This window comes from Ylistrum balloti, unplaced genomic scaffold, assembly GCF_031769215.1.
Source record: "Ylistrum balloti isolate Yb309-2 unplaced genomic scaffold, AGI_CSIRO_Ybal_v1 Utg370006, whole genome shotgun sequence".
NCBI classification, from domain to species: Eukaryota; Metazoa; Mollusca; class Bivalvia; order Pectinida; family Pectinidae; genus Ylistrum; species Ylistrum balloti.
The window spans coordinates 1,676,030-1,701,267 of record NW_026782081.1 but is presented as its reverse complement, the minus strand read 5'-3'; the positions used below and the strand labels follow the sequence as shown (position 1 = coordinate 1,701,267).

Below are 25,238 nucleotides of genomic sequence, written 5' to 3'. Positions count from 1 at the left end.
CCTCTAAATAAATTTTGCTAAGCATTGGTTCTAAGTGTTAAATTCTATTGAGCATTAACATTTCTTAAAATTTTCTACAAGGGACCGACTATTTTATCAAAAACATGCCTTACATATGTATATATAATCAAATAAACACTTAAAAAAATTAATAATAAAAAAATATGTTCTAGAAGGATTAATTTACAACAAAAATGTCAATTTTGCTGCCTTATTTTGCTTTTGCTCTAAAGGGTAAAAAAAGCAAGTTACTTTGTCTGAAATTTCATCTGGAAAAAAATCAGCAAAAATAATCATTTTGGGAAGATTTAAAAATTCAAAATATATTTTGGAAGAGATTCATATTTCCACACATTTTAGAAAAAAGAATTATATATATATATTACAATAAAAAAAATACAGATATTAATATCTTGTAATGTTTAATTCTCAGATTTAATATGAATAACACCAAAAGAAAAAGTTAAGTTGGTTTAGCTGATAACAAAGAAAGACAATGAACCTCATCATCACCAACAATGAACAATGAATCCATCGTTGTCATTCATTTAATGGATGCTGAATGTAGTTGTTTTTTTCTTCTTCACAGCAAAGTCTAATTTATCTAAAAAATTGAAGACTTTAAAAGAGAAAGTTTATTTTTGATCAGTAATCCCTCCAGGAACCCAATATCTTTGTATCAGTATGTCCCAAAAATTATGATAATTGGATCCCCATAATTTATGGGAAGTTGACCTCTGTGCTAAGGTAACAGCAGGGAATATGTTAGGTCTCTGGCCTGGTTCACCTAGGTGTTAATCTTTACCAAGATAAATTCATTTTGAAACTTTGAAATATGATATACTAGTTCCCCATATGGTTTCAATCAGATGTTTGTGTTTGTGTCCATAACATTCGGAATAGGTGGTAGACACCTACAAGGGTTGTACAATCTAAAGGATAAATAATTTTACCTCTGTGATTTTGTCTCAAAATCAAATGTTTTCATATTAGTCAACATTAAAATGATTAAAATATGAATTACAAAAATAACTACATATGAAAAGCAAAATTAAAGAAATGTATGCAAGTCTATGTGCCCCACCTTTAGGTCTCCGGCTAGAGTCGAATGGCTTCACGACTGTGACTGACAGGTTAGCCTGGTTATTGTATCAATTTAATCCCAACTTCATATCCAAATTTCACCCATTTTATATAGAATCACAATATCATATGGTACAGATAACTAGGGTTTATGAATTTAGTTTTGTTTACACCTGGAAATATTAATAATAAATGCGAAAGGAGTCCTGTCCTTATCTAAAATGACTTGCTAACTGCGCATCTGTGAGCGACCGCCATACTGGTTTAACTATATGCGGCTGCGGATGGAGCGAGAACTTCACCGAGTTGCTCCGAAGCACGCCGCGTCGAGGTCACATATCAAATAATCTCACCTTTACCAGAAAATTATCGGAATGCATGAAATAAACACATAACATGTCATAAATATGTCCAAAAACTACAAATACAACCACAGTTTTAATAATCCAGCATCATCTAAACCATGTAGCTCCATCACTTCATCACTTAGCCAAATCAGGTATCGGGGAAAGGTAAAGTCACCTAAGAAACAATCACATACCGGGGCATTTTTTGGCTGTAAATTGCCACAGAAAACGAATTTATGGGTCAAAATGTGTGTGAATATGACGATGTTATAAATCAATAGGTTCACTTACCATTTTTTCTTTTGGGATTTCTCTGTTTTCTTCTTCCGCACCTGGCCGCTTCTGCCATGTTTTCATTTCAATATTGAGAAGTGACTTCACATCCAACCTGGTAAATATTATTGCGCATGTACCGTTATAGCAAATGTCAGCTTCCGGTCAAAAACATTTGTCACTTTTAATCATTTAAATTTCCTTCTTCTTATTGAATATCTCTCTTGACTTAACCTTATTAAATACAAATTCAGATAGTCTATAAAAAGCGCTTTGTTAATGCTTCCTCGCGGTTTGACCCAGACTAAATGAGTACACGTGTGGAAGCGGTCCTGCACCAGCACACGGTGTGCTGTGACAGATGAACAGTTATTTTGACTCAGGTGCTTTTACTATTGTAGCTTTAATGTAATTTAAAAAATAAACATCACTAATCTTACATAGAAATGATAAACAATAAATTATATTTCTGCAGTGAAACACAATATAATACCTTTAATTAAAGGTGTTCTCGTCAAATTCAAAATGTAATGTGACATTAGAAAATTTTATATATGTTGGTTTCAACCATGAAAAAAAATCCTGAATTTTCGGGAAATGATCTCTTATGTATATGTTTAAGCACATTTCTGCAAGTGCCAAAACCTAGCAGAATCTGGATAGATATTTTTAGAACAAGGTAAGGTAAACAGACAGACAAAGGTAGGTCATTTCCACCAGCTAATGTCTATCTTATCTAGGTAGGTTCCCGAGGTTGTAAGATGAAGCTGGTTCAAAAGATGTGGAATATTAGCAGAAAAAATAATGGTCAACAATAGATTAAATAAGTTGATGGGAAATTTTACTCATAAAGGTGAACACGTAACCTGAACGAGACCTCATTCGTTGTATTTGTTTCGTGGATGGGTGTGTATGTATACACTTTGTCTTGAGTCACGCGGACGAAGATTTGGCGGTTTCAGAAGCTGGGATAGAGGGGCGCGTGAAATCTGATCCCCACGCGCTGCTACGGTGAGTGATGTATACAACAACTATACGTTATTTAGCTGGGCACCTATAGCTAGTTATCTGCCATCGGAGTTTTAATGTGGGACAAAGAAACTACACATAAACTCAGCCACCCACCTACATACAGCTCGCTACAGAAAATAATTCTTACATGTTTCCGGTAAAATGTAAAGGACAGTACTATTATTTATTTATGTAACTGTTGAATTAATTTTGAATGTCGTTGTTATCTTAAGTAGAAGGTGGAAAATTAAGTGTGAAATTAAAGGGAAGCGCGAAAAGACATAAATTTACTCGAGGCATAAACAATGGGAGGTTGACTTTGGGTCGTACAGACATCGCGTGAAATCGGAGACGTTTGCCAGCTTCTGTATCTAACTAGAGTTGGTGCGGTGGGGGCCTGGATTTTATAAAGGGATAATATTTTGTCAACATTTACACTTTATGCACAGAGCGCCTTTGGTGATAGTAGGTACCTCTATATTGGTACACATATTTTTATTTTTAGTCATGGAGATGTATACCATTGAGTGATAAAATGACACAAGAATTTCCTTAAAAAAAAAGTGGGGGGTGGGGTGGGGTGGGGGGGTTTAAATGCAACTGATTATCTTCAAAGTTTTTTTTGTCTGCATAATTTTCTTATATCTTAAAAGTTTGCCAAAAATTATCTACAGATACCTTTTTCAATAAACAAATGTCAGAATATTATCTGCATTCATTGTCTACTTCAAATTAAAATTGATGCCAGCAGTTTATTTACAACATCGGTACGTATATGAAATCAAACACCGCGATTTAAAAATAAATATACTCGTTGATTTCTGTATATTAAGATTTAAAGTTCCATGTTTAGATATTTGTAAAACACTTTTTTGATAGTAAAACTGTTAAAGATATACATTAATAAGTTAAGCTATTACTGATTCACTTGGTGAGTTTTTGTTGTGTTCACGTAATTACTTCACATGTATGTAACAGTATAAATTACAACGAGAGTACCTGGTATTTGTCCTTTCTGAATGATTTTTTTGCATGCAAATCCTGAATATCATTTCTGAAATATTCACACATTCGGGTTCTCCAAATTCCATCTGTCCCACATAACAAGTTTTATTTAGTTCCGTAAGAAATTTACCAACAACAGAAAGCCTATAAAATCAGTTTTACCTTTGTTTCAAGTAAGGAACAAATCTTTAGGTTTCCTTTTTTCGTTCAAATTCAATTAATCGGGAACACAAAAAATTCATCTATGAATTTTAAGCCTTTTACATATATGGTGATTAAAATTGAAATTTTAGTATAAGTGAAACGCTCGTGCATGCAAGTGCAGCTCAGTAAGTACCTGGGAATTTAGAGTCCATTATCCTGTTAATAAATCTATTATCCATCTATCATCGGCACGTTCTGTTTTCTTTTGAATACAACTCTAAACAACTGAGCAAACAAGACCACAATAAAGATAATATCATTGCCAATAATTGTTCAATTTACCCTGGTTATTGTACAGGAAATTACCTGTAATCCTTATTTGATATGATCATAACCCACACCTTCGGTGATGAATAATTCACGGAAGGAAATCAATGTCGATTACAGATAAATGATACGGATGCTGGGCTTACCTGTTCGTGTCTGTACGAGTGATCGCTTGTTTGCCAATGATCTCAAATCATTGATTTTCCAGGCTAACTGTTTCTCAGGTAAGCTGAGATTTTGATTGACGGGTGATTATTGCGAACGTTAGCCAATGGGAGTTCATCTTACCTAATCATCACACCTTTGACAACTACCTGGGCGTTAGTCGCGTGCCAGGCGCACGGTAGACGCATCCGGGGTGTTAGTCGTTGATCGGGATGTTAATTAGCCCCTGCATCCGTTACGGTTCTTTACAGGTAAAGGGTCATATAACGGCTTAGAACACATACTCTTGTGATTTGCGTTACAGATACAATGACTATATCTACAGGTATCTGGTTGTTTTACCTGGAATACTGTACATTAGGTATATTTAAATCACTACCAACCCGCAAGATCAAAAAGATTCAGATCCTGAAGTACATAAGAAATTCTTGACTACATATATCAAAGATGTTTATTACCTCTGTATTCTGTCTTGCGTGGAAACCATACAGTCTGCCTATTATGTAACTGTCTGAAGTAAATTTGGCGGGAAATATCCTACCCGGATTATAGTTTCTCTCTTACAATCGAAATAGTACACTTCAAACGAAATGCAATAATGAGAATGAGCTATATTTATGAAATAAAAGTGTTTTCTCTTATTCGTATATCTGAAATAAGAGACTTAGAAATGTATAAAGATAAGAATTTATGCAATTCTGAGTAGCTGTTACTTGACGTGAACTTATAGTAAATTGATGGGCATATCACATATATTTGAACTGACGTATATTTTCAATTATTTTTACAAACCTGGTTGAACATGTCAAAGAGGCCTATGAATAAGTCTCTAGTGATGAGCTAATAGACTATTTCACGATTTAAAATATACCAATAAATGATGTTATGTTCGTTTTAAAGCGGATGACCTTATTCGCCACTCTTACGAAAACCGTGGCATTTACAGGGTAGGAATGAGCCTGGCCACGGAACGAAAACTACCTTTGTTGTAAAACGACAGGGACATTTCATCCCATTGATGTTGGCCGAGTCCTATGACTGTATAGGATAAATTGAGTGGAAAAATATTAGGATAATTATACAAGGTATAACTCGGTCCGGATGCTGGAAAATGTCATGTAGCCCCAAATGACTATTAAATAATGGCCACCATTACTTGATGTGGAGCACCTGTGCTAGGCGTGGACAACAGTATGAGTAATCTAACATAGAGAATGGTAAATAGCAGCTCGGTCAATAAATAAATTATATAACGATAATTATATGTATAATATTACAGTACATATGGAAAATCATATTGTTTCAGGTATATTGATAAAGTAGGTACTGTCAAAACTTATCTATAGATAAAAATAAACAAAAATGGCGGCGTCTGTATGTAATATAGAGTCGATGAATTAATGAATTAATGAATGGAACATACGCATCGTCGTCATTACAAAAGGACGAGTGGGGAAAAAAAAAAGGACCGGACAAGTTGATCATCATGAAAAAGAAAATAAAAGTATTGTGTGTATTTTATGAGCAGTGTAATTGTATGGATCAGAACAGTGTGGAAATATTTAGTTTGTCACCAAAGCATTTCTGTAAACAAATGAATTTTACAGATTTTTTTTTAGAAGCACAAAATCGATGAGGCGCGTCAGATATGACACTAATCCACGGAAGGAGATTGTGTACAAAGAACACTAACCGGTAAACAAATATTGACGCGAGGATATGCACGTGTGTGCGCATTTTTGTGAGAGTGTGTTTGATCAACGTAAGAAGAAATTTGGAACATGGTTGGTATATCTTATATGCCATTTTTAGTAAGATTATGGTTTTCGTGAGAAGGGAATGGAAGACGTTTTTTGTGGAACTAAGGCCGTTTCATAATGAATGAGTATTTACACGGTGTAATTTGATGGTTAAAATTATTTAGTTATGTGTAACTTCATCTAAATCAGCCATATCAGAAATATTCTGCATGTGATAAGTAAACGCTTCAACAGAAAATTTAACATAGTGTGCACATTGTTTTGAATACCATTTTTGTGTTCTTGGAAATAAGACGCGTTCGTACATGGATAATTATTTCCTGGATATGCATGCCATTTAGGCGCATTCGATTGTTCATCCTCAACCCCGATAGAGGATATTAATTTTGACATTTCGGGAAATGTCTTTACGATTATTGGTGTAGACCGCCACGTGCACCTCATCATGCAAGCTCGGTTACTTCCAATTTCCTAATAAAGGTAACAATCGAACGCGCCTCAGATGTATTTATCATTATTTACAAAGATGAGGGAAAATCGTTGTAGTTGTGAGCGTAGCTAGGCAAATAATGGTTAATTGTACCCAAGAAAGAAAATCTGACGATGCCCATTGATTAAATACGATAATATCTGATCGTCCATTGTTATGGAAATTCCTGGCTGAAGTTCTTCTGCTTCTTAGAGCCAATATTATGGACGCTTCATCGAAACTCTGGTCGCAAAAATGACATTTTATCTGATGTCAGACATAGTAAAATTTCAATCCATCATCTGATACCAACAACAGTAAGGAAATATCCATCATAATTTAGAAAACAGGCACCAACCGATAGTGTGTTAATTATTATATTAGTCTGTTTGTCAAAGTAATACAATAAAACAGGAAAAAGAAGGAATATAAATAAAATTTAATATTTTACTTCTCAGGTTACAAAATACCTTCTTTTGTAAAGTTAAAGTGCTCGCCTTTTCTGTAAATGTTATTACCATTTTTCTATTGTTTTCACCCAAACTCTACATTGTACACTATGGTAGATATTGTGATGTAATCTTGTGAATACTGTGTCAATTAAATCGTTCTGTAGATATTGTTCTGTAATTACATCAATACTATTTTGTAGTTGTCGTTCTGTAGATATTGTTCTGTAATTACATCAATACTATTTTGTAGTTGTCGTTCTGTAGATATTGTTCTGTAATTACATCAATACTATTTTGTGGTTGTCGTTCTGTAGATATTGTTCTGTAATAACATCAATACTATTTTGTAGTTGTCGTTCTGTAGATATTGTTCTGTAATTACATCAATACTATTTTGTAGTTGTCGTTCTGTAGATATTGTTCTGTAATTACATCAATACTATTTTGTAGTTGTCGTTCTGTAGATATTGTTCTGTAATTACATCAATACTATTTTGTGGTTGTCGTTCTGTAGATATTGTTCTGTAATTACATCAATACTATTTTGTAGTTGTCGTTCTGTAGATATTGTTCTGTAATTACATCAATACTATTTTGTGGTTGTCGTTCTGTAGATATTGTTCTGTTTTCGTTCCGTAGATCTTTTATTATTATTGAAAACAAATTTGTTGTCTATATAAACCTTTTTAGATTTTTTTTTTTTTGTAATTTCAGTGATGTATATTGTTGAAGTCATTTTGTACATATTGTTACTTGTAATGCTTCCTTGAAGTGGTTTAAATCTGTTCATATTTAAGTAAAGTAACAACTTGACTGTGACAGATTTTCACCTTTTTTTGATCCGTGTATAAATTTAATGACCATGTATTGCTGTTTAGTTTGATTGCAGTTTTATCGCCCAGCCAATCAATTATCGTTTTAGTTCTGACAAAAAACTTTCTAAATGATATGCCTGGATTAAAACATATTTCATGGATGGGTGAACATTTTGAGAAATCAATTAAAGAAATATCATGCCTGAGTGAATCAGACTTTTCAAAAAGACGTAAATGGAAACGATTAAAGAATGAAATAGTGTTATAAAAAATGAGAATGGAATTTAATGCTTTTCTTGGTCTGTCAGAAAGAAGTCCTATTTAAGAACCGGTGACAATCAATTAGCAATATCATAATTAGCATATATTTGATTGCCATGGCGGTGTGCTCGTGCAAATCGATTAAGATCGGTGTTTTCATGGTTGGTAATTTTTCCTTTGTTACAAAATCGACCTGTAATTCTAAAACGGCAGGCATAAGGTCTTTAGAGCTCGTTCGACAGCGCCACCTCTCGTCGCTGATGCTATCAGGAAACACCTAGTTTATTATGCTTGGTCGTACCGGGACAAGGACACGGTTAGACCGATATGGCGTTGTTTTAGGGACGGCTAACGGTACAAAAAGGTCTCCATTCTCCCATCTGTTAGCTCGGCAACACAACACGATCAAAAATATAAAAATCAGATTATACCCATAATAATTAAATAAGTTGGCGAGGTCGTTCTCTTATTTTTGTTTGATCTTCGAGTATTCATTGTCTCCTTATAAGAAATCAATTCATAAAAAACTAAGAAGAAACAAAACGTTTTCACGAAACATGTAACGATGCAAACAGAACGTTGTCGAGTAAAAATGCCAATTTCCAGCAATTAGAGCTGCCTAATTGAATTTTAAAGATATAAAAATTGGAGATAAAAATGTATCTCGTGACACTCTTCACAGACTAATTAATTTTACTAATCAGGAAGGGCATGGCTTGAATTTTTGTTGAGCCATGCCGCCGCTGCTTGCGGCTCCAAAAATTGTTGGGCAAGATGTCAACCAAATGCGCCTAAACGTATTATCGATAAAGAAATTAGATAATAAATAAACTATGATGTTACACAGGACTATAGCCATGTAGTTGTATGACTCTCGGGAGACTCGTAACGTCATTTATAAAATTCAGGTGTATTAGTCATGTGGCATTGAATTGTACGTCGAGACAAGCGTATAATTCTTATAACGTCTTATTGAAAATAAGGAAATCTCGATTGTTGGTTGATTTTTAATTATTTGTATCAAATATTTCAAGGGGGTTTAGTATATAGAACGACATTTATGTGAGATGTGATTTTTAAAAAAAAAAAAACAGTTAAAAGAAGAATCTTTAGTTGTTACTGGTAGAAATAGATGAAACCAATTTTAACATAGGACCCCGACCCGCTTGATGAATCGGGGGCCAGTGAACCATTAGATTGCACCACAGACTAATTAATCTCCCGTTATAGTTACAGACATTTTGAGGCATATCCTTCGTGTAGCTTGTGGCTACCTCACGGAATATCATGCGAGAGGCCTGTCGCATGCTATCAAGAACAGTTAGGGTATAATGTCTTGCGCAAAGACGCAACGACGGCAGCAAAGGATGGCACATCTATCTCATTTTACCGGGATAAACAAAAATCACCTGGGTATATTCACCCGAGGTTGGAAGGCCCATGAACTATCGCAGATCCAAACTTTACAGCACTGACGTCAGTACTAAAAAATCACGAGGTAGTAACAAAGATTACAAACAGTGACGTCAGTAATAAAACAGCACGAGGTAGTAACAAAGATTACAAACAGTGACGTCAGTAATAAAACAGCACGAGGTAGTAACAAAGATTACAAACACTGACGTCAGTACTAAAACAGCACGAGGTAGTAACAAAGATTACAAACACTGACGTCAGTACTAAAAAACACGAGGTTAGTAACAAAGTTTGCAAACTGTGACATCAGTACTAAAACATCACGGGGGTAGTAACAAAGATTACAAACAGTGACGTCAGTACTAAAAAATCACGAGGTTAGTAACAATGATTACAAACACTGACGTCAGTACTAAAAAAGCACGAGGTTAGTAACAAAGTTTACAAACAGTGACGTCAGTACCAAAAAAGCACGAGGTTAGTAACAAAGATTACAAACAGTGACGTCAGTACTTAAACAGCACGGGTGTAGCAATAAAGTTTACAAACAGTGACGTCATTACTAAAACAGCAAGAAGTTAGTAACAAAGATTACAGTGACGTCATTACTGAAACAGCACGGAGGTAGTAACAAAGTTTACAAATAGTGACGTCAGTGGTAAAACAGAACGGTATATTAAAAGGTTTACAATCAGTGACGTCAGACTTTGTTACTGCTATCTCACTTCACTGTTCCTAAACTTTGATACTACCATTCCCAGGGTCTGATTACTGACGTCACTTTTTGTAACCTTCCTGTCTATTCTACCAAGTGTTTTAGTACTGACGTCACTTTTTGTAATCTTCCTGTCTATTATCCCAAGTGTTTTAGTACTGACGTCACTGTTCTTAAACGTTGTTACTACCATTCCAGTGTTGACGTTAATAACCGAAAAAATTGTTACTTCTATCCGAAATGGTCAATGATCTGAACGTTGTTACTACCATTCGGAATGTTTTAGTACTGACGTCACTGTTTATAATCACTGTAACTATTAATAGTGCTACGTCAATGATCTGAACGTTGTTACTACCATTCGGAATGTTTTAGTACTGACGTCACTGTTTATAATCACTGTAACTATTAATAGTGCTACGTCAATGATCTGAACGTTGTTACTACCATTCGGAATGTTTTAGTACTGACGTCACTGTTTATAATCACTGTAACTATTAATAGTGCTACGTCAATGATCTGAACGCTGTTACTACCATTCGGAATGCTTTTATTATTAACGTTACATAACGTTTAATTAAGTTTATTAATTCTATTACTATCCTTTTCGATGTTAAAGTGCTGATGTCACTGTTTGCAAAACATTTATACCTCCAACGTAAACATCATTAAATGTTGATTATCCTGTAATTCATGGTGAGGACGGGATATAACTCTAACTATCAATGTTACCGGTAAAGTGTTCCGTACCGATCGCCCCTTCTATGTGCCTTGCTAGACGTTCAAATACAGAAATAGGCGGGTTTTTTATCTGTGAAAATTTGAATTTTACAACTACTTGTCGTTTTTTTAATTTCATACATACTGTATAATTCTACCCTCGGACAATTGTGATTCAATGCTGACGGTTCTACAGACTAGTGATTTCAGTGGTGAAAAATCTGGCGTATAGTACACGTTTCTTTAGCCTTGCATTAATGGACTTTGAAAACTTCATTTAATGAGTGGAAGTACATACATGTACGTGAGAAGTCCAATAAATCAGTCGGAGTAATTCTGTAGACTGAAAACTGACAAATTAAATGCTTTATTGAAATTTGAAAAAGACGTTTCAAATATCTTTTAAATGATTCTTATAGTTAAGTGGCACCATAAAAAGCTGAACAATCATGATTACTCTTTTACAGATACAAGATACAATGGTGACAGTACCGCTTATCTGGTAAGGTATAGTAACTACTGCTTTAAAAAGAAGAAGATACCCCTATGTCCTCTACTGGACACCGTCTGTGACACTTATCCCTACCCCTACCCCCACCCCTACCCCCACCCCGAGAGGTAACACCTTTTCATCGTACAAAATTGAATCTCCACAACCCTATAATGCTCCTCATCAAATTTGGTCAAAATCCCTTCATCCCTATAGACGAAAAAGTTTTACATATACTTACACTATAGTTTAACACCCCTTGTCACTACTTTTAACAAAACATAAATATATTGATAATCATTTATCTGTAAGTTATTTTTACTATATATTTTCCATTTTAAATGAAATCTTCATTATGTACATGAACATTGACACCAACACGGAAATCACTGGTTCTATGATTATGTAATTAATTGTGGTGAAGAACTCTCCGCAACATAGGCTAATGGGACCCAATCAAGACGCTACATCGTTCGGAATCATCAATGTGTCTAGTTCCGTGATTTTGATTAAAAAACAACGACATATTTGTGTTATTAGTTTGTTTGGCGTTGTCAGTGTTTTAGTGTTTTATTTACGTAGATTAATTATATTGAATGTGCTTCCTTGATCATTGTTTCGCTTCTCTCATGTTTTCATTCAATTTGCCCGTACCTCCGTTTCTATGACAACCATTCACACCCCTAACAGATGTCGGTACAAATACGTCGACAGATCGGCCCTTTAGAGTTTCCTCATGATCTAGAAAGGTGTTAGATGTTATCAAGGGAGCCCCAACCAAAACAATCCACACCAGCCCCATCACAGGCTTCTCAGGGTAGTAGTAATGGCAGGATAATTTGATACGGATTCGATATATGTCCGGGTTATCACTCATGTAATCATCTTCTCTCTGGAGAATACACCATTCCCGTAGTTTTTCTTAGAACGGTAACTTTTATGATAGAAATATGAACACAATGAATTGTTCCATTAAATACCACGTTTATCGGTTCTTTACTTTGAAAAGCATCAATCGGTTTGGTTGGGAATTGGTGAATTGGACAAAATCACTAGCCGTAAACGGAGGTATCAGACCTGGGTTGACTTGTCATCTGTCGCCTATTTCAGTGATACAGAGGGAGTTAGCGGCCGTATTGGTCAATGGTCAGGTTACAATTCTACCTTATCAATCCAGTTGTTCTATTACATCAGTGTTATATTGAAAAAAGTGTTTTGTTATCTCCAAAATAATAACCTGTTTAAGTGTCATTGGCTTTACCTGGCACATATGACAGGACCTTGCGAACGAAATAGTTTTGTCTGAATTAACAAAGTTAGGTTTTCAAACCAAGTAAAACATATTGCACCACGAATAGAATAAAGTAAATCTACATCGTTCATAAGGTATAGCCAAGCAACAATACCTGCCCCACAATATATTGTAAAATAAAACAATTTATAGTTAGGTGACACAAAATATAAACTAAAACAGAAAAAAAGTTCTAAAGCAAGTAACGCTATATACCCACAATTCATAGTAAAGTAACATAACACTCACCACGATTTATAGTAAAGTAACATAACACTCATCACGATTTATAGTAAAGTAACATAACACTCACCACGATTTATAGTAAAGTAACATAACACTCACCACGATTTATAGTGAAGTAACATAACACTCATCACGATTTATAGTAAAGTAACATAACATAACCACACACTTCATAGTAAAGTAACATAACACTCACCACGATTTATAGTAAAGTAACATAACACTCACCACGATTTATAGTAAAGTAACATAACACTCACCACGATTTATAGTAAAGTAACATAACACTCATCACGATTTATAGTAAAGTAACATAACATAACCACACACTTCATAGTAAAGTAACATAACACTCACCACGATTTATAGTAAAGTAACATAACACTCATCACGATTTATAGTAAAGTAACATAACATAACCACACACTTCATAGTAAAGTAACATAACACTCACGACGATTTATAGTAAAGTAACATAACACTCATCACGATTTATAGTAAAGTAACATAACACTCACCACGATTTATAGTAAAGTAACATAACATAACCACACACTTCATAGAAAAGTAACATAACACTCACGACGATTTATAGTAAAGTAACATAACATAACAATACACTTCATAGTAAAGTAACATAACACTCACCACGAATTATAGTAAAGTTTCATTACATAACCCCGCAATTTATAGTAAAGTAACATAACACTCCCCACAATTATAGTAAAGTAACATAACACTCACCACGATTTATAGTAATATACATACTCCACCATTCGTGATAAAGTCACAATATATACCCCACAACCTATAGTTAAGTATCAGAACGCATCCCACAACCTATACTAAAGTAATAGAACGCATCCCACAACATATAGTTAAGTAAGAGAACGCATCCCACAACCTATACTAAAGTAACAGAACGCATCCCAAAACCTATAGTTAAGTAACAGAACACATCACACAACCTAGAGTTAAGAAACAGAACGCATCCCACACAATATAGGTAAGTAAGAGAACGCATCCCACAACCTATACTAAAGTAACAGAACGCATCCCAAAACCTATAGTTAAGTAACAGAACACATCCCACAACCAATAGTTAAGAAACAGAAAGCATCCCACACAATATAGGTAAGTAACAGAACGCATCCCACAATTATAGTAAAGTAACATAACACTCACCACGATTTATAGTAATATACATACTCCACCATTCGTGATAAAGTCACAATATATACCCCACAACATATAGTTAAGTATCAGAACGCATTCCACAATCTATAGTTAAGTAACAGAACGCATCCTACAACCTATAGTTAAGTAACAGAACGCATCCCACAACCTATAGTTAAGTAACAAAACACGTCCCACAACCTATAGTTAGTAACAGAATGCATCCCACAACCTATAGTTAAGTTATAGAACACATCCCACAACCTATAGTTAAGTAACAGAACGCATCCCACAACCTATAGTTACGTAACAGAACCCATCCCACAACCTATACTAAAGTAATAGAACGCATCCCATAACCTATAGTTAAGTAACAGAACGCATCCCACAACCTATACTAAAGTAACAGAACGCATCACAAAACCTATAGTTAAGTAATATAACACATCCCACAACCTATAGTTAAGTAACAGAACACATCCCACAACATATAGATAAGTAACAGAACGCATCCCACACCACATAGGTAAGTAACAGAATGAATCCCACAACTTATAGTTTAGTAACAAAACGTATCCCACAACCTATAGTTTAGTAACAGAACACGTCCCACAACCTATAGGTAAGTTATAGAACGCATCCTTCAACCTATACTAAAGTAATAGAACGCATCCCACAACATATAGTTAAGTAAGAGAACGCATCCCACAACCTATACTAAAGTAACAGAACACATCCCACAACCTATAGTTAAGTAACAGAACACATCCCACAACCTATAGTTAAGTAACAGAACACATCCCACAACCTATAGTTAAGTAACAGAACACATCCCACAACCTATAGTTAGTAACAGATCGCATCCCATAACCTATAGTTAAGTAATAGAACACATCCCACAACCTATAGTTAAGTAACAGAACGCATCCCACAACCTATAGTTAAGTAAGAGAACGCATCCCACAACCTATACTTAAGTAATAGAACGCATCCCACAACCTATACTAAAGTAACAGAACACATCCCACAACCTATAGTTAAGTAACAGAACACATCCCACAACCTATAGTTAAGTAACAGAACACATCCCACAACCTATAGTTAAATAACAGAACGCATTCCACAACCTATACGTCAGTAACAGAACACATCCCACAACCTATAGTCAAGTAACAGAACACATCCCACAACCTATAGTTAAGTAACAGAACACATCCCACAACCTATAGTCAAGTAACAGAACACATCCCACAACCTACAGTTAGTAACAGATCGCATCCCATAACCTATAGTTAAGTAACAGAACGCATCCCACAACCTATAGTTAAGTAACAGAACACGTCCCACAACCTATAGTTAAGTAACAGAACACATCCCACAACCTATAGTTAAGTAACAGAACACATCCCACAACCTATAGTCAAGTAACAGAACACATCCCACAACCTATAGTTAGTAACAGATCGCATCCCATAACCTATAGTTAAGTAATAGAACACATCCCACAACCTATAGTCAAGTAACAGAACACATCCCACAACCTATAGTTAAGTAACAGAACGCATCCCACAACCTATACTAAAGTAACAGAACGCATCACAAAACCTATAGTTAAGTAATATAACACATCCCACAACCTATAGTTAAGTAACAGAACACATCCCACAACATATAGATAAGTAACAGAACGCATCCCACACCACATAGGTAAGTAACAGAATGAATCCCACAACTTATAGTTTAGTAACAAAACGTATCCCACAACCTATAGTTTAGTAACAGAACACGTCCCACAACCTATAGGTAAGTTATAGAACGCATCCTTCAACCTATACTAAAGTAATAGAACGCATCCCACAACCTATAGTTAAGTAAGAGAACGCATCCCACAACCTATACTAAAGTAACAGAACGCATCCCAAAACCTATAGTTAAGTAACAGAACACATCCCACAACCTATAGTTAAGTAACAGAACACATCCCACAACCTATAGTTAAATAACAGAACGCATTCCACAATCTATAGTTAAGTAACAGAACACATCCCACAACCTATAGTCAAGTAACAGAACACATCCCACAACCTATAGTTAAGTAACAGAACACATCCCACAACCTATAGTCAAGTAACAGAACACATCCCACAACCTATAGTTAGTAACAGATCGCATCCCATAACCTATAGTTAAGTAATAGAACACATCCCACAACCTATAGTTAAGTAACAGAACGCATCCCACAACCTATAGTTAAGTAAGAGAACACGTCCCACAACCTATAGTTAAGTAACAGAACACATCCCACAACCTATAGTTAAGTAACAGAACACATCCCACAACCTATAGTCAAGTAACAGAACACATCCCACAACCTATAGTTAGTAACAGATCGCATCCCATAACCTATAGTTAAGTAATAGAACACATCCCACAACCTATAGTTAAGTAACAGAACGTATCCCACAACCTATAGTTTAGTAACAGAACACGTCCCACAACCTATAGTTAAGTAACAAAACACGTCCCACAACCTATAGTTAAGTAACAGAACACATCCCACAACCTATAGTCAAGTAACAGAACACATCCCACAACCTATAGTTAAGTAACAGAACACATCCCACAACCTATAGTCAAGTAACAGAACACATCCCACAACCTATATTTAGTAACAGATCGCATCCCATAACCTATAGTTAAGTAATAGAACACATCCCACAACTTATAGTTAAGTAACAGAACGCATCCCACAACCTATAGTTAAGTAACAGAACACGTCCCACAACATATAGTTAAGTAACAGAACACATCCCACAACCTATACTAAAGTAACAGAACGCATCCCACAACCTATAGTTAAGTAACAAAACACGTCCCACAACCTACAGTTAATTTATGGAACGCATCCTACAACCTATAGTTAAGTAACAGAACGCATCCCACAACCTATACTAAAGTAACAGAACGCATCCCACAACCTATAGTTAAGTAACAAAACACGTCCCACAACCTATAGTTAGTAACAGAACGCATCCCACAACCTATAGTTACGTAACAGAATCCATCCCACAACCTATACTAAAGTAATAGAACGCATCCCACAACCTATAGTTAAGTAACAGAACGCATCCCACAACCTATACTAAAGTAACAGAACGCATCACAAAACCTATAGTTAAGTAATATAACACATCCCACAACCTATAGTTAAGTAACAGAACGCATCCCACACCACATAGGTAAGTAACAGAATGAATCCCACAACTTATAGTTTAGTAACAAAACGTATCCCACAACCTATAGTTTAGTAACAGAACACGTCCCACAACCTATAGTAAGTAAGAACACATCCTTCAACCTATACTAAAGTAATAGAACGCATCCCACAACATATAGTTAAGTAAGAGAACGCATCCCACAACCTATACTAAAGTAACAGAACACATCCCACAACCTATAGTTAAGTAACAGAACACATCCCACAACCTATAGTTAAGTAACAGAACACATCCCACAACCTATAGTTAAATAACAGAACGCATTCCACAACCTATAGGTCAGTAACAGAACACATCCCACAACCTATAGTCAAGTAACAGAACACATCCCACAACCTATAGTTAAGTAACAGAACACATCCCACAACCTATAGTCAAGTAACAGAACACATCCCACAACCTATAGTTAGTAACAGATCGCATCCCATAACCTATAGTTAAGTAATAGAACACATCTCAACACATCCCACAACCTATAGTTAAGTAACAGAACACATCCCACAACCTATAGTTAAGTAACAGAACACATCCCACAACCTATACTAAAGTAACAGAACACATCCCACAAACTATAGTTAAGTAACAGAACACATCCCACAACCTATAGTCAAGTAACAGAACACATCCCACAACCTATAGTTAGTAACAGATCGCATCCCATAACCTATAGTTAAGTAATAGAACACATCCCACAACCTATAGTTAAGTAACAGAACGCATCCCACAACCTATAGTTAAGTAACAGAACACGTCCCACAACATATAGTTAAGTAACAGAACACATCCCACAACCTATAGTTAAGTAACAGAACACATCCCACAACCTATAGTCAAGTAACAGAACACATCCCACAACCTATAGTTAGTAACAGATCGCATCCCATAACCTATAGTTAAGTAATAGAACACATCCCACAACCTATAGTTAAGTAACAGAACGCATCCCACACCCTATAGTTAAGTAACAGAACACGTCCCAAAACCTATAGTTAAGTAATAGAACGCATCCCACAACCTATAGTTAAGTAACAGAACGCATCCCACAACCTATACTAAAGTTACTAAAGTTACTAAAGTTATGTGGCAAAGTAACTTCACATACCTCACAATTCTTGGTAAAGTAAAATTACATACCTCACAATTCTTGGTAAAGTATATTTTAAAATCTTTAGTAGAGCTACATACCCGACAATCTTTATTTAAGTAACGACGCATACCCCATAATCAGTTATAAAGTAGTTTGTTCGCACAGTGGTAACGTCTTTCAACTAGTCGTCCGGGGTTCGATTCACCTGTCCGACAACGTGGGTTTCTCCCAGTACTCCGGTTTCCTCCCACACTAAGACACCTTATAAAAGCGATTGATATAAGTTGTGATCGTTGTAAAATAGATTAAGTTTATTCTTTAACAGTAAAGTAACAAAATATATTCTAAAATCTACAATGAATCAACACTACATATCATAAAATATAAAGTTAATGCCATAACATATTTCACAATTTATAGTAACCTTAGACCCCCTCAAGTTTCTGGTTAAGTAACAAATCGCACACTTGAATACCATAAAATCTTTCAAAATTACTGATCATTCAAACTCTTGTGGTAGCGTCGCACGTGCTCCAGAGAAAACTACGAGATGCGTCGCCATTCTGTCGCCACTACCACTGATTCTAAATTGAATTGTCAAAACAAAATGTTCATTTCCCAGGTCAATATCAAAGTTCTTTTTGCAGCGCACAAATGCTAAATTGGTTTGCATATTTCGTTGAAATTGTAAAAAGGACATATCATCGGGGCTCGACAGGTTGATGTAATGGTTACATAGGGTAGAACAATGCTGTGTTATCGTTGTAAGGAGGAAAACATTTATTCTGGTCGCACCTGGCAGGTCACGTTGTTTAACGGATGTAAATGTCTAGACGCATAGATGTTACGGACGTAACGCGATAGACACGTTGTTGTTTAAGATAAAAGGTTTAAGACAAATTGAAGAGACATTAAGATTACATCTGTAAGGAGCTAGGCATATTGATGTTACGGATGTAAGGGGATAGACACGTTGTTACAGATAAAAGGTTTTAGACACATTGACAACACATTAAAATTACTTCTGTAAGGGACTAGGCACATTGATGTTACGGATGTAAGGGGATAGACACAATGTTACAGAAAAAAGGTTTCAGACACATTGACAACACATTAAAATTACTTCTGTACATTGGACTAGGCACACTGATGTTACGGGATACATGGTAAGGATGTAAGGACCTAGATACATTGATGTTACAGAAATGTAAATGTTGATTAAGGACACATTGATAGACACATGGTAAGGATTAAGGACCTAGATAATTGATGTTAGGGGATAGACATGTTGATGTTAAGGATGTAAGGACCTAGATACATTGATGTTAGGGGATAGACATGTTGATGTTAAGGATGTAAGGACCTAGATACATTGATGTTTGGGGATAGACATGTTGATGGTAAGGATGTAAGGACCTAGATACATTGATGTTAGGGGATAGAATGGTAAGACTAGATACCTTGATTGATGTTGTTGAATATGGTAAGACCTAGATACATTGATGTTACAATGTGTAAGGACCTAGATACATTGATGTTAGGGGATAGACATGTTGATGGTAAGGATGTAAGGACCTAGATACATTGATGTTAGGGGATAGACATGTTGATGGTAAGGACCTAGATACATTGATGTTAGGGGATAGACATGTTGATGGTAAGGACCTAGATACCTTGATGTTAGGGGATAGATATGTTGATGGTAAGGATGTAAGGACCTAGATACATTGATGTTAGGGGATAGACATGTTGATGGTAAGGATGTAAGGACCTAGATACATTGATGTTAGGGGATAGACATGTTGATGGTAAGGACCTAGATACATTGATGTTAGGGGATAGACATGTTGATGGTAAGGATGTAAGGACCTAGATACATTGATGTTAGGGGATAGACATGTTGATGGTAAGGATGTAAGGACCTAGATACATTGATGTTAGGGGATAGACATGTTGATGGTAAGGATGTAAGGACCTAGATACATTGATGTTAGGGGATAGACATGTTGATGGTAAGGATGTAAGGACCTAGATACATTGATGTTAGGGGATAGACATGTTGATGGTAAGGATGTAAGGACCTAGATACATTGATGTTAGGGGATAGACATGTTGATGGTAAGGATGTAAGGACCTAGATACATTGATGTTAGGGGATAGACATGTTGATGGTAAGGATGTAAGGACCTAGATACATTGATGTTAGGGGATAGACATGTTGATGGTAAGGATGTAAGGACCTAGATACATTGATGTTAGGGGATAGACACGTTGATGGTAATGTAAGGACCTAGATACATTGATGTTAGGGGATAGACACGTTGATGGTAAGGATGTAAGGACCTAGATACATTGATGTTAGGGGATAGACATGTTGATGGTAAGGATGTAAGGACCTAGATACATTGATGTTAGGGGATAGACATGTTGATGGTAAGGATGTAAGGACCTAGATACATTGATGTTAGGGGATAGACATGTTGATGGTAAGGATGTAAGGACCTAGATACATTGATGTTAGGGGATAGACATGTTGATGGTAAGGATGTAAGGACCTAGATACATTGATGTTAGGGGATAGACATGTTGATGGTAAGGATGTAAGGACCTTGATGTTAGGGGATACATTGATGATGGTAAGGATGTAAGGGATGTTAGGGGATAGACATGTTGATGGTAAGGATGTAAGGACCTAGATACATTGATGTTGATGGATAAGGATGGTAAGGACCTAGATACATTGATGTTAGGGGATAGACATGTTAGGGGATAGACATGTTGATGGTAAGGATGTAAGGACCTAGATACATTGATGTTAGGGGATAGACATGTTGATGGTAAGGATGTAAGGACCTAGATACATTGATGTTAGGGGATAGACATGTTGATGGTAAGGATGTAAGGACCTAGATACATTGATGTTAGGGGATAGACATGTTGATGGTAAGGATGTAAGGACCTAGATACATTGATGTTAGGGGATAGACATGTTGATGGTAAGGATGTAAGGACCTAGATACATTGATGTTAGGGGATAGACACGTTGATGGTAAGGATGTAAGGACCTAGATACATTGATGTTAGGGGATAGACATGTTGATGGTAAGGATGTAAGGACCTAGATACATTGATGTTAGGGGATAGACATGTTGATGGTAAGGATGTAAGGACCTAGATACATTGATGTTAGGGGATAGACATGTTGATGGTAAGGATGTAAGGACCTAGATACATTGATGTTAGGGGATAGACATGTTGATGGTAAGGATGTAAGGACCTAGATACATTGATGTTAGGGGATAGACATGTTGATGGTAAGGATGTAAGGACCTAGATACATTGATGTTAGGGGATAGACATGTTGATGGTAAGGATGTAAGGACCTAGATACATTGATGTTAGGGGATAGACATGTTGATGGTAAGGATGTAAGGACCTAGATACATTGATATTAAGGCTAGACATGTTGATGGTAAGGATGTAAGGACCTAGATACATTGATGTCAGGGGATAGACATGTTGATGGTAAGGACCTAGATACATTGATGTTAGGGGATAGACATGTTGATGGTAAGGATGTAAGGCCCTAGATACATTGATGTTAGGGGATAGACACGTTGATGGTAAGGATGTAAGGACCTAGATACATTGATGTTAGGGGATAGACATGTTGATGGTAAGGATGTAAGGACCTAGATACATTGATGTTAGGGGATAGACATGTTGATGGTAAGGATGTAATGGCCTAGATACATTGATGTTAGGGAATAGACATGTTGATGGTAAGGATGTAAGGACCTAGATACATTGATGTTAGAGAATAGACACGTTGATGGTATGGATATAAGGGCCAGACATACTGCAGTAATATGTGTATGGTGTAGACACACACCTATAATAACTGTAAATACAGAGATAACGTTGGATGGTTTAGATACTGCTGTAATGGTTGTAAGGTTTAGATACTTCTGTAATGGCTGTAAGGTTTAGATACTGCTGTAATGGCTGTAAAGTTTAGATACTTCTGTAATGGCTGTAAGGTTTAGATACTGCTGTAATGGTTGTAAGGTTTAGATACTGCTGTAATGGCTGTAAGGTCTAGATATTGCTGTAATGGCTGTAAGGTTTAGATACTTCTGTACTGGCTGTAAGGTTTAGATACTGCTGTAATGGCTGTAAGGTTTAGATACTGCTGTAACGGTTGTAAGGTCTAGATATTGCTGTAACGGTTGTAAGGTTTAGATACTGCTGTAATGGCTGTAAGGTTTAGATACTGCTGTAATGGCTCTAAGGTTTAGATACTGCTGTAATGGCTGTAAGGTTTAGATACTGCTGTAATGGCTGTAAGGTTTAGATACTGCTGTAATGGTTGTAAGGTTTAGATACTGCTGTAATGGTTGTAAGGTTTAGATACTGCTGTAATGGCTGTAAGGTTTAGATACTGCTGTAATGGCTGTAAGGTCTAGATACTGCTGTAATGGCTGTAAAGTTTAGATACTTCTGTAATGGCTGTAAGGTCTAGATACTGCTGTACTGGCTGTAAAGTTTAGATACTGCTGTACTGGCTGTAAGGTTTAGATACTGCTGTAATGGTTGTAAGGTTTAGATACTTCTGTAATGGCTGTAAGGTCTAGATACTGCTGTAATGGTTGTAAGGTTTAGATACTGCTGTAATGACTGTAAGGTCTAGATACTGCTGTACTGGCTGTAAGGTTTAGATACTGCTGTAATGGCTGTAAGGTTTATATACTGCTGTAATGGCTGTAAGGTCTAGATACTGCTGTAACGGTTGTAAGGTTTAGATACTTCTGTAATGGCTGTAAGGTTTAGATACTGCTGTAATGGCTGTAAGGTTTAGATACTTCTGTAATGGCTGTAAGGTTTAGATACTTCTGTAATGGCTCTAAGGTTTAGATACTGCTGTAATGGCTGTAAAGTTTAGATACTGATGTAATGGCTGTAAGGTCTAGATACTGCTGTAATGACTGTAAAGTTTATATACTGCTGTAATGGCTGTAAGGTTTAGATACTTCTGTAATGGCTGTAAGGTTTAGATACTTCTGTAATGGCTGTAAGGTTTAGATACTGCTGTAATGGCTGTAAGGTTTAGATACTGCTGTAATGGCTGTAAGGTTTAGATACTTCTGTAATGGCTGTAAGGTTTAGATACTTCTGTACTGGCTGTAAGGTTTAGATACTGCTGTAATGGCTGTAAGGTTTAGATACTGCTGTAATGGCTGTAAGGTTTAGATACTTCTGTAATGGCTGTAAAGTTTAGATACTGATGTAATGGCTGTAAGGTCTAGATACTGCTGTAATGGCTGTAAGGTTTAGATACTGCTGTAATGACTGTAAAGTTTAGATACTTCTGTAATGGCTGTAAGGTTTAGATATTGCTGTAATGGCTGTAAGGTTTAGATACTGCTGTAATGACTGTAAGGTTTATATACTGCTGTAATGGTTGTAAGGTCTAGATATTGCTGTAACGGTTGTAAGGTTTAGATACTGCTGTAACGGTTGTAAGGTCTAGATATTGCTGTAACGGTTGTAAGGTTTAGATACTGCTGTAATGACTGTAAAGTTTAGATACTTCTGTAATGGCTGTAAGGTTTAGATACTGCTGTAACGGTTGTAAGGTCTAGATATTGCTGTAACGGTTGTAAGGTTTAGATACTGCTGTAATGACTGTAAAGTTTAGATACTGCTGTAATGGCTGTAAGGTTTAGATACTGCTGTAATGGCTGTAAGGTTTAGATACTGCTGTAATGGTTGTAAGGTCTAGATATTGCTGTAATGGCTGTAAGGTCTAGATACTTCTGTAATGGCTGTAAGGTTTAGATACTGCTGTAATGGCTGTAAGGTTTAGATACTGCTGTAATGACTGTAAGGTTTAGATATTGCTGTAATGGCTGTAAGGTTTAGATACTTCTGTAATGACTGTAAGGTCTAGATACTGCTGTAATGGCTGTAAGGTCTAGATACTGCTGTAATGGTTGTAAGGTTTAGATACTGCTGTAATGGCTGTAAGGTCTAGATACTGCTGTAATGGTTGTAAGGTCTAGATATTGCTGTAATGGCTGTAAGGTTTAGACACACACCCGTAGTAGTTGTAAAGAGCCACTATATTGGTATAAATGATGCGAGGAGTGTGAAATATTTCCTTATTTTTTTTTGGAATAGAAGCATTGATTGGTACAGTGGATGAAGGAGCGTTCTACTAAAAACTTAGTTTCCAACAAAGTCACCGAATAAATGTTGTTGGATAATTGTTAAAAGGAACTCAGAAGGTAGAAGTCGTTAATTTAAAGGTCAAATCAAACGGACGCAGTAATATCAGAACTCAATACTGAGTGTCAGACTTAATACCGGGGCATTGACAGGTATGTTCTCTATTTCAGAAACAAAGGCAGATTTTGCCAGTATCCTCTTACTAATTTATTCCTGCCTTGTCCTAAGGTGCTGGTCAAATCTTTAGTCATTTTTGTATCAACACTGACCAGGTGATAATATTTATCAGAGGTCAAGTGTCCAGTCCGAATGACCGGGCATGGCATGGCTCCGGACATGTGCGTCCACTCCAAACTGACCATCACCCGGTCGCCATACCTTTAATTTGGACAAAGCGCGTGCCAAATGACTTGTTATTCAGTTTCCACCGTTGGCAATGTAAACTAGAATTGAATCAAAACCAACAAAGCTGTATAGTC

At 36.1% G+C, this 25,238-nt stretch overlaps 1 protein-coding gene across 1 annotated transcript in view; it reads right to left on the bottom strand.

Annotated features, from left to right (window-relative positions):
• The window catches only part of LOC132548257 (zinc finger E-box-binding homeobox 2-like), a 64,522-nt gene extending 62,743 nt beyond the window's left edge, over positions 1 to 1,779 (bottom strand). Inside the window, exon 1 of the mRNA XM_060212104.1 lies at positions 1,722 to 1,779. Coding sequence (XP_060068087.1) covers positions 1,722 to 1,779 — 58 coding nt within the window. The remainder of the gene's footprint in view (positions 1 to 1,721) is intronic.
• Between the last annotated feature and the right edge of the window lie 23,459 nt (positions 1,780 to 25,238).